We start from the raw sequence: 11,485 nt of genomic DNA, 5'->3' as shown, positions 1-11,485 counted from the left end.
AAGCAAGAATGTTATCTGATGTAAGTTTAAATTTTCAGTTCATATTAATTGGGAGATACATGTATGCAAGAGGGCACAATGTAGAACAAGCAACATTTACCCTGAACTAAAAACTTAAATTTCTTAAGTGTATATCCAGTAAACAATGAGCATAAAAATACAATAAGAAAAATTTGATTTAACCCTTTAACCCCTAAGATCTGATTGTTAATTCTCCCCTCTAGCTGCAACACATTTCCTTGTAAATTAGTTATGAGCACTTGGTGCTAGATCAAGATAGCAGCCTCTACCTGATGAGTTTGAATATTCTCATGGCCTTTTTGCAGAATGATTTATGGATATTATAGGAAGAAGTTTTGTTTTATTCACTTTTAGGAGTTAAGGGGTTAACTTGTGATATTCCCCAAGAATATTGTAGCATTAGCAATTTGAGAGAGTGCTCTCGTTTCTCAGTGTCTTTGTTAAAAAAAAAAAAAGCACTTACTGACTTGTACTCAGATTACAGTTTTTATTTTTTAGCTGAAGAATCCTAACATTGTCAAGTTCTTGGACAGTTTCATTGATGGAGAGTTCTTTTGCATTGTTACTGAATATTGTGAGGTGAGTTTAAAATGTTTATGTCAAGCATACCTGTCTTGATTTTAAGTTTGTTTGTCTGAGATAACTTAGCATATAGTGACAGCTGGATCATCTTCTCTACTCTTGAGTTCTCTCCCAACTTCTCCATTTAATTCATAACTTGATATTTGCACATTGAAAAGCACACACACCAATTAATTTATTATGTACTTATAGCAGCAAACTAGATATATTTGGAAAGTATTCTAATGGATCAAATGGAAAGGCATTCTGTTCATTTGTGCTCTTAAAATTGTTGTGTAAATTTTGAATGTCTTCCCACCCACCAAAAATTGTTGCATGTCTGATCAAATTGAATGTAAATTTTCTACTGTCAATTCATTCTAACTGTTGTAATAATAATTATACATAAAAAATTTCGCATATCTAATTGGCTGAAAACAGGTGAATTTTTCATGTAACATAAGTGCAAAGTTGTAACATGAGAGCAAAGTTGTGACATGAGTGCTAATTACTAATTATTGCATGAGTGCACTGCCACAATATCACCCCTCTTGACTTTCTGTTATGCGTTTTTCATGTAAATTAGTAACAAGTAATAACATGATTCAAGTGCAATTTAGTCTAAATTAGTACTTAACAATCTTTCAACAATTGCAAATTTCACTGGCCCTATGGGCTCTTGCAATTTTTTGTTGTCTTTGAAACATTTACTTGTGCTTATTAACACCAAATTGCATTCGAAATCATGTTGTTACCTTTACTAATTATAACCCAAAATTCCAGTTTGAGGAATGAAACTAAAGTTTAATGTTACTTTTGAGACATCTCTTCACCTTGAAGAAAAATGTTTCTACTGGCATGATCTAGAAAATTAATCCTCATAGTGTTCACAGCTAGTGAGTCCAATTATAGACAATGGCTAGCAGATTGCTTTTGTCTTTGTTTTTGTATTTGTTTTGGTTTGTTTTTTTTTTGCTTTTGGTATGTGAAATATTTCACAGAGATTTATGTCTGCATGTGTAAAATGCCTTCATGTTAAAACTGACAATTCCTTTGAATTTCTTCATAACAGTATATAAGTTCCTCCACCCTTCTATCGGGAACTTCTCTTTGACCATCATCATGCGTATTTGGGGAGTATAGACATAATCTAAAATAATGTGCTTTTTTTCTCCTACCTAGGGAGGTGATCTTGATGATAAAATTAAGGCTTGGAAGGAAGCTGGGAAGAAATTTGACGAGTCATTAATTCTGGCTTGGTTTATTCAACTGGTTCTAGCTGTGAAGTATATGCATGAAAAGTAAGTTTGTTTGAAGTTAATCCCCTCCCTATTCATTCATGGTACTTTATTGTTCTGATAACACTTTTTGATTACTAGGCCCAGTTATATAAAGGCCACATAACACTATTCAATGGATAAATCACTATCCATTGGATAAGCATTAGCAAAACATACTGCATTATCCACCTGATAGAGATTTACCCAGTGGATAGTGTTATCCATGCTTTGAACAACTCAGGCCTGTATGATAAGTAATCTAACTGACATTTTCTTTAATACAGGCGAATTCTACACAGAGACTTGAAGACACGGTACAGCATAACACCTTTATATTTTAAATACACTTAAATTATTATATAACTCGTATTACGTATTTCATCTTTTTATTTTATGCATGCCATCTCTGATACCCAAACCTCCCATTTTATAACATTACATTGAGCAGTCCATCATATATTAAATTTTTCATACTTACTACATTCTAATGTCTCACTGCAAGTAAACTACTGAAAAGTGACAGATTTTACGAATCACGGTCAACTCGCCGACAGACCAACTCGCCGACGCCAACTCACTGACGGACCAACTCGCCGACGCCAACTCGCCGACGTAAAAAATCGAGTAGAGACGTCGGCGAGTTGGTCCTCAATCCAATACAACTTATTAGAAGTTAAACATACAGAAAAGTAAATGATATTTAGTAAAAAAACACTGGTGAACATTGGTGAACATCAAACAGAAGCTTAAACATCGGTGAACATTGATGAACATCACCAATGACTATAACAGCTTAAGACGCGAACGAGTTATTGTGCAACAACAACACCATAAAAACTCATCAAGTCAATCGCTCAGATTTTTTAACGAAAACTTGGCTTTCTTGGCAAGATCTTTAGTAAAAAGCATTTCTTTTTATTTGCAACAAAGTGTATGAGGATCTTAAGGCGAATAAAGTGAAGTAAACATCACCAATGACTCTAACAGCTTCAAACGCGAATGAGTTATATAACTCGTTCACGTCTTTTAAAAGCTGTTATAGTCATTGTTGATGTTCACCAATGTTCACCGATGTTTAAGCTTACTTTTACTTTTTTGTATGTTTAACTTCTAATAAGTTGTATTGGATTGAGGACCAACTCGCCAACGTCTCTACTCGATTTTATACGTCGGCAAGATGGCGTCAGCAAGTTGGTCCGTCGGCGAGTTGACTGGTCACCGATTTTACAAATACCTGCTTCTCATAATACTGAGATCCTTTTTAATTTTTCAGGAATATTTTCCTTAAGAATAACTTCATAAAATTAGGTAGGTATAACTAGAATTTGGGTCAAGAAAAAAATTTTTTTATTGATGGCACAGGAGGCAAAGTGCAAAAGCCCAGACAGTGGCAAAGTGCACAAGGGATGTTGGCTTATTTCTCCTGTCTCTGATGCTCTGGCTGTATTTTGGCAGCCTGCTTTTAGACTATTCTAACTGTCATTCATTTACTTGTCAAGATATGTTGTATTTTATTATGACTATCAGATCAAAATGATTTGCATTGGTTTTTAAATAAAGAAAAATTCAAACTTTAAACTACAGTATGGTATAAAAAGATATTTCATCTTGTCACAAGCATGGGACAAAGAAAAAATTCTATTTTTTTACTGTTTCAACAGGTGACTTTGGTATTTCGAGAATTTTAATGGGTACATCTGATATGGCTACAACGTTCACTGGGACACCATACTACATGAGTCCAGAGGTGCTTAAACATGAAGGCTACAAATACAAATCAGACATATGGTATGACTTTGTGTTCATCACGGTGAACATCCTTCTCGTCCATTTATTAATCTGCAGTTAGAATTAGAGACCCAAGTGTTTGGCAACTGGCATACCATTAAATTACAGGAAGTTGGAGATATTGGAGATAAATGATAGGATATCTCTTGTATAGTTGGAATCTACGGAATGGTTTTTTAATGTCATGAGCCCTTCTGCTCATTGGCTTATCCACATGTAATGTAACCCAACAAGGTACTTTTATATTCTTTCACAAGTTTCCTGACTCATAAACATTCAACCTCTTTAATAATCACATATTAAAATTGCATAAACAGAGCAATCTGATTGACAACATGTAGGAAACGGGGCAATGATTTTTTTATTGCCTATTGAATATCTATTTTAAATGGAAAGCCTTGATTAACATTTTAAACTAGTCCTTTGGTTTCTTCTATTATGTAATTAAATTGTTTGAACCTATTAAATCTGCTCAGGACCCCCTTCTTGACACAAGCGTCTGAAATTCTATACAAAATTCAATGAGTCCAGAGTTTATTAAAGATGGAATATCTAATTTCCAGGTCTATGGGTGTAGTGTTGTACGAGCTGTGTAACCTACAGCATGCATTCCAGGGTGAGGTTAGTATTTCAGAGTTGAAAAGCTCCTTCAAGCTTTCCTTTAATGTGACATAACTTGAGACAGGCTTACTGCTATGACGAAATATCAATCTCTTGGACAGTATTACATGGTACACACCACAGACTTTAGGTACGTTCTCCACTAAAGTACCTTTTTCTTTGTGTAGAGTAGCCTGACAGGCTTTTGACATCTGATGGAAGGTTGGAAAGAAGTGGTGCGAGCCAATTGCTGAATGTCCATTCATTGTAGATAACTCTAATTGGCTCATAGATTTGTTTATAGGTTTAATGTCTAACATGTTGGTTGCAAGACTGCAGAATAATTTTTCTGAGCCAAATTTACTGTGTGTGCAATCTAACTGTTTTATTTCTAGAGTCTGATGGGGGTGATGTACAAAATTGTTGAAGGGAACCCACCCAAATTATCTGAACATTACAGCAAGGAGTTACAAACTCTCTATGAGAGGTAAGACTATGGAGCCACAAGGATAATATCTTTTTTACTTACTTTACCTGATATCTGCTGTGTCTCTACAAAAACCCTATTTGCTGGCATTGTCATAAGGAAATGAATTGAACCATACTCTGTTTATTTAACACTTTCATTCCATTTTATTACTGTGATAGCTGCACAAGAACATTCTTCTATCCACAGTCAAGCAATGCAACAACAGAAGATACTCATGTGTCACTGGTCAAATTGTGTCTTGTCAGCTGATAAAGAACAACAGTTCCAATCCTGATTTCAAAACTTTTGTGATACCTAATCTAGAAACCATGTCATGAATTTCTTTTCTTGTGACAGGATGTTAGATAAGGAGCCTGCTAATCGACCTAGTGCAAGTGAAGTTCTCAAAAATGAGTACATTGCTCAGCATTTATCGGTAAGGGTATTACAGTGTGCATTGTATGTAAGGAGTATAGACTGTTTTGGTGACTTTGATTTAACCCCAAATGAGCAGGTGTAGAATGAAGGAGAAAATTATGTGTATGAGGCATTAGTATTGATTTCAAACTAATTCTACAACAAAGGTCCCTTTACTTACAAAGCACAAAACTGATCCCCTTTTGGTTTTCAAACTGAGTGTGTAGTACATTAATTTCACTTCACAATCACATGGGACAAGAACATCAATGGTAGCAGTGGCAAGAGTTTAAAATTTGTTTTTCATCCAATTGTCTACTTGAATGAATCAAAGTAGGCTCTCCAAGCAAAGATAATACAAACTACAGTCTTGTTGATTTCTTCGTAGAAATTAAAGCATCAAATAGACGATAAACTTGGACACTCCATACAGTAAGTACTGCATCACATCTACAAGTATGCTGCCTTTTCCTCCATTACCTAGTGCAGTTTTTTTTTGTCTTTATGGTACCACAACTGGCAGCATGTCAAATTGTGGTATCATTTACAGAAAGGCATGCAACACTGAGTAACCTACATATTTTGAAATTTGAAAATGTGATTAATTCAAATTTTTGTACCTTAAAAATAACTTCTGGCTCTGTTTGTTTCCCGACAAATTCTATATACCAGTATTTTCTTTCTGTTGTAGTTTAGTCGGTGCGTTGAGTTTTGTTTGTTCAAAACTTCCTGGCGGAGTATTCCCCAGCCCCCCCCCTCACCCCCCCTCACCCCCCCCTCCTGAAGAAGAAAACTTATCTCTTGATTTTGAATGATCAATCAACTTCAAGAATTCTTGTAACAGGCAAATTAGTATGTACCCAGGGTACATTTTTAACTTTACTACAACACAAGTTGCACAACACTCATTAAGGGTTGCTTGGACTTTCTTGCAATTCAACAAGAGTGACTGAACAGCAAGGTGGATGTCTGTATAAAGAACCTGCAGGAAGACCGCTGACACCAATGTAAGTCAGTTTCTCAATGAAGAATGATGAAAAAAATATGTAGTTTTATTGATACGTGACTTGCACGTATTTGTAATGTCATATCTGCTGGCACTATGGGTTAACTAGATGAATTTCTGTAAGTCTCATTCTTGGATATAAGGATTGGAAGAACATGATATGGAACTAAAACTGTTTTAAACATACATTTACATCCGTTTGACCAGAAATGCTTGCTTGTGGTGGCATCACAGGGCACCCAAGCTCTCTATGAGAGGAAAGTGTTATAAAGCCTTGTATGGGAGCTTAGGCTCAGCTCCATAACTTCGTAAATAATGAAGGAAATAAACTCTAACCTTCAGATAGAGTTGTTTGTTCTCTGGTAGCAGCTTCTGCCATATCGTCGAGTTTTAGCTGAGCTCTCATCTCACTTCTGCCTTCTTAGTACAGGCGGTTGTAGGATGAGATCTTTATGAGATCATCTTCTCATAAAGAGCTTGGCCTCACTGCGGTGGCATCATCTCTATTTTAGAGGTTCCATTCGTTAACCGTTTTATCTCTTTGTGTTTTATTGACAGGGACAAAATGAAACTGAGGAAACAACAAAAGGCAGATGAGGAGGCTGAGAGACTTAAGTATGTGTTATTATAGTACTAAACACTTCTTCATGTTTGTCCACTTAGTTGGTCTCCACATAGCATCCATTCCTCGACATGCGCACGCTTGAAGGCTGATGTCTCTATCCAAGACTTATCAGCTATAAACAACATATTTATCCTCTTAAGTTTAAAGACAATGTAAGATTGAGGATTTAAATTAAGTTGGATTTCTATTTTGTATTTGGACCGAGATACAAACCTGTCAGTAGAAGTGATCCTCGTCAAATTGTTTCGGGTTGTATTTCAGCCTAATTGATTTGCTTTATGGTCACTCGAAGAAAAGGTCCGCATAGAATTGTCAAAGAGAGATGGAAATTGGAAATTCAAATCTTTTATCGAAAAACAAAGGGAAAACTTTTTACTTGTTTTAATCTCTGATCAAAGTTGTTGTTGAACTGTATTTGAAGGAGATTTACCGCCGTCCAGGTCGCTGAAAATCAACAACGATACTCATCTCATAAGAAAAATCAGGTAACTTTGACCAATATTCGTTTGTCGATTCACTTGTTATGGCTCCGACTTACCTCGGCGAGGTTTACATAACAATCAGTACAAGGCATCTTTTTGTTCTATTGACATCCAAATTCTATGACTGTGTAAAAATCATTAGAATGAACAGCCTCCCTAAACGCAACTAGGGTATGGTTGTACACCTCTCTTAGAAAAGCTGTGTCACTGAAAAATCGCAAAATTCATCACTTGAAATTTCTTAAGGCGGTAAAAGAAACGAAATATAGTCAATCTAAAATAAATTTTAAAATAAAGTGTTGGCTTTTAAGAGGGAATAAATACAAAGTCTTTGCTTTTATCAATCACTAGGGATGTAACATAATCTTAGTTACTGTACTTACACTTAACTATCAGAGCCGAGTGTCTCTACCCTGGGTCGCGGAGCATCCAGACGTATTTAATGACGCAGCCTTTACCATAACAGCCACTGACTCACTGGAGTTCAGTCCCCGCACCTCACCCCAGACAGGAGTGCCGGTTATGTCATGGGAAAATAGAGACGAAAAGCATTGTGTGGAAGGTAAGAACAGTTATACAAATGAGGCGTAATGATAGGCAAATACAGAAGAACCTAAACGTATACTAGAGTGGCTTACGGGGTAGGCATCTTATTAGGGTGAGTTAACGGGGAGAAGCTCGCAGAGTATTCTTTTTGACCGTCGCCCACCCCCTTGGTACGAATTTTTTTCTCTCCCCAGCCTTTCGCTACTGTAAAAATTAAAGATAGCAGCTATACAATTTTCACCGAGATAATAACGAGTACTCGCCCACCAAAATTACGCCTGCTCTGCAGGCTAAAACAAGAAGGATATGATGACTGCTGGAATTTTTTTTCGGCCTTTATATAACATCGGAATCGGTGCTGATGTTGTAACTTTGTTTTATAACACAGCAGAAGCATCTTTGAGTTTGACTGACGTGTCGGAAATTCCCGATGATGCCGAGCTAGCTGAGACGTTCTATTCGCAGTTTGAGGACGACTTTGAAAACGATGATAGCGAAGATGAAGTTGAGGATGAAGATGATTTGAGTGCGCTGATTGGTCAGATGAATGATGCGTTAGAACAGACTGAGTCACACGACCAAAAACTAAGTGAAGGGGACTTGCCAAGTGAAGGTTTCACAGACACTTGGAGATACAAGAGAATCGAAGCACTAAAGGCGTATCCTTTTTAACTGCTTCTTTATGGTAACCACCTCCCTTACCCACCCTAAACAATAGCATTGATAACGTTCCAGGTGGGAAAAAAAACGACTTTTTTTTTTTTTACATTTTTTGAAAAACCTTTCTCATTGTGATTGATTTATTGTGTGGAATTGGAAGTAAGAGAAATTCCCTTTTTCGAATGAGTGGTGGGTCATAGTAAAACCCTCCAACACTTTACTCTCCTCTTGCAAATTTTATTCTACCAGTAATGTGAGACATGTGGGCGGAAAACGGTGTCGTTAATGTGTGGACGAAGACAAACCCATTACAATGCTTAGTATGAAAATTTCCGACGTTGAGTCTTTCTGAAAGAGCAAACCGGTTCTCTTGCAGGTTGTTGGTCTTTACAGACAACATTGTTCATTTTGCCACCACCATTCCTTTTTGCTTACGTTCTTACTTTTGTAAAAGATTAATGACACGAAAATTGGCTTTAACTTGAACTTAGTGAAGGTGAGAGGCTGCTTGGACCCGAGGCATTCCGTCGAGTGTACTCTTTTCTTAAACAAGTCCGCTTTGGAAACGAACTCAGAAGTGAAGACTCCATACAAGACGGGCTGGCCAAGATTGTCGATAAACCCAGTGACTGCTTCATAGTCGATCAATTGCTTTTTATGGAAAAACAGGCAGAAATTGCTTCAGTTAATGACACAGAGTGAATTGGTTCAGTTTGAAGTATAGTCTAGTAGCTTTGTAAATATTTGTGTGAAATACAACTCGCTTTTTTTCTGTCTTGCAGTCAAACGTTCCCCTACATCAGTTCTTTGGAAAGTAAAATTCGAATCACTTATTTCAAAAGGTATTCAAGAGACATTTACGTGGTCAGGAGTAACATTCCTAAGTCATGCGCGAGTTTCCCAGAAAAAGTCGCGTAAATGTTTTAATCAGTGTCACCTGCTAAGCAAGTGATAACCCATCTTCCTCGTATTTTAAAGTATTTTGTTTTTATCATTGGGATCGACATCGTGAAAGCAAGTCAGTATATTTTCAATATTTTTGCGAAGCTGGACGAGAGGTAAATTTTGACAAGCAGTAGGAGCCATCCCTAATTATATTGTACTGAGAGTTGTTAGGTGAACTTCATCATTTTACAAATAAAGTGTTTAGAGTGCAGAAACTTTTGTTTCACTATCACAAGAGTCTCTTCAAGAGGAGCCAAGAGTTATAGTGGTATTCAATATGGTTTGATTTCTCTTTTGCGGACGTACACAACATTTCAAGGGGTATACCTTAATTACTGGGATACCTGTGGTAGCTCAGTCATAAAACGCCTTTGTTTTTTTGTCGTCTTTTTTTTTCCTCCACCACAAGATGGAAAATTGCACAATAATACCCAGTGGCCATTGGGCCCTCAACACCATGACAATTAACTGTGATCCAATGAGGGTGAAGGTATTCACATGCTGATCACGTGCGTTATCTGGATGGTGATTGACGTTGTCATGCACGGACAGGGCCGGGTCACATGACGAACCACGAGATTTTTGCTTCGATACAAACTCACATTACTTCAAGTCGTTCCGAGACAGAATACCATACTAGAGCGAACACAAACATCCGTTGTAAATTAAAACAAACACATAACTCCGCGAACATCCACATGTACCCAAACCTCCAACGCAATGAGAACACGCAAACGAGACTAAGTTTTGGTTAAGTTTATTTATCGAGAACAGAGATTTATATAAAAACATTTGAGACTTTTTCTATAACTCCAGCGCATATTATACCTACGATCAAGAAACAGGAATATTATCAATAATGTCGTGTAAGTCGGTAATGCAACGGACCCATGAGGAAACAGGAGTTATTCTGGCCCGTGGATTTATAAATTATCATACCAATAGACGCGTAAACTAATTGTTTTGAAAAACTTGCTTATTTTACCCCATTGTTCTTAGTGATAGCGTATAAAACAATCCAAACGCTTTAAACTAACTGATGTCAGTGTGTAAAACACACTGGGACCTTTTTTTCAGGTACAAGATTTGGGACTTCAACTACGTCGATCAATCGAGTCGCTCAATTAATCGAGTCGAATTTTAGCTTGAATAGAAAACAACAAATCACCACACATATCAAAGACGAAACTAACACACTTCAACAGAACTTTTCTCGAGTTTACTTCTGTATCGAAACGACTTCAGTTTGCATCGAATCGAATTTACATGTTTAACGAATCGACTTCGATTTGTATCGAAACGACTTTGTATCGAAACGACCAGACACCTTTGGAACGCCGGTTGGGTTGCGAACGCTTGAAAGCCTTGTATGCCAATGTCTTAGTTGAAAAACGTACACTTGTTGAAAAAAGCAAAATCTTAACTCTGAAACCAAACTGCATATACTCTATGCAATCTATTGAACAACACTACTACCGTGAGACTGAAGAACAGAACTGTAGAGGATGCAAACTGCTTGTGAAGAAAGACGCCATGTTGGATTTATTGAGGCTAAGGAACGTAGCAACGATAACAGTACGGATGGTATTAATTTCACGATCAGAAAGGTGAATCTTATGTTTGTTTTCATTGTTGTTGTATGGATATTCTTTTTTTAATGAATACATGATCCAAAATCCTGTGCTTTTTGTGTATAATGTTATAATGTTACCTATTGTTTACGCCATTGTCTTGTGGACTAATGTCAAAGTTGTTGTTGTCTTCAGCAAAAGCTGCCGTGAATAGCTTCGATGAAGGTAACGTATTTGAGAAAGCTGCTCAGTTATCTGTTATTGTATATGATAATAAGCTCAATAATCGCAATGATGAAGCATTTTCAATAAATACAGTCTGTAACTGTAGATCTCGATACGACAAATTTGTTTATTTTAATCGGCCTAGTACACATGATATTCGTGTTCGTGATCGTGAGCCCAGCAGAATACCAAAGAGAAGAGTTACACGTATTTTGAAGAAATCCAAGAAAGTAAGACGTTTACTTCGAACCTACATCAGGAAAAGCATACCGAAGTCTTCCCGCATGCA

General features: G+C 36.8%; 1 protein-coding gene across 1 annotated transcript in view; it reads left to right on the top strand.

Annotated features, from left to right (window-relative positions):
- The window catches only part of LOC113666371 (serine/threonine-protein kinase Nek11), an 11,128-nt gene extending 1,513 nt beyond the window's left edge, over window positions 1-9,615 (top strand). The window contains exons 2-17 of the mRNA XM_027182148.2: window positions 1-20; window positions 520-600; window positions 1,765-1,883; window positions 2,147-2,176; window positions 3,136-3,170; window positions 3,524-3,650; window positions 4,214-4,271; window positions 4,646-4,737; window positions 5,077-5,155; window positions 5,525-5,568; window positions 6,081-6,143; window positions 6,701-6,757; window positions 7,189-7,252; window positions 7,646-7,811; window positions 8,184-8,454; window positions 8,947-9,615. The exon at window positions 1-20 is cut by the window's left edge and continues 65 nt beyond it. Coding sequence (XP_027037949.2) covers window positions 1-20; window positions 520-600; window positions 1,765-1,883; window positions 2,147-2,176; window positions 3,136-3,170; window positions 3,524-3,650; window positions 4,214-4,271; window positions 4,646-4,737; window positions 5,077-5,155; window positions 5,525-5,568; window positions 6,081-6,143; window positions 6,701-6,757; window positions 7,189-7,252; window positions 7,646-7,811; window positions 8,184-8,454; window positions 8,947-9,157 — 1,517 coding nt within the window. The 3' untranslated portion in view covers window positions 9,158-9,615. The remainder of the gene's footprint in view (window positions 21-519; window positions 601-1,764; window positions 1,884-2,146; window positions 2,177-3,135; window positions 3,171-3,523; window positions 3,651-4,213; window positions 4,272-4,645; window positions 4,738-5,076; window positions 5,156-5,524; window positions 5,569-6,080; window positions 6,144-6,700; window positions 6,758-7,188; window positions 7,253-7,645; window positions 7,812-8,183; window positions 8,455-8,946) is intronic.
- Window positions 9,616-11,485: the final 1,870 nt, after the last annotated feature.

This window comes from Pocillopora damicornis, chromosome 3 (assembly GCF_964200805.1).
Source record: "Pocillopora damicornis chromosome 3, jaPocDami1.2, whole genome shotgun sequence".
NCBI lineage: Eukaryota > Metazoa > Cnidaria > Anthozoa > Scleractinia > Pocilloporidae > Pocillopora > Pocillopora damicornis.
This window is presented reverse-complemented; position numbering and strand designations above follow the sequence as displayed.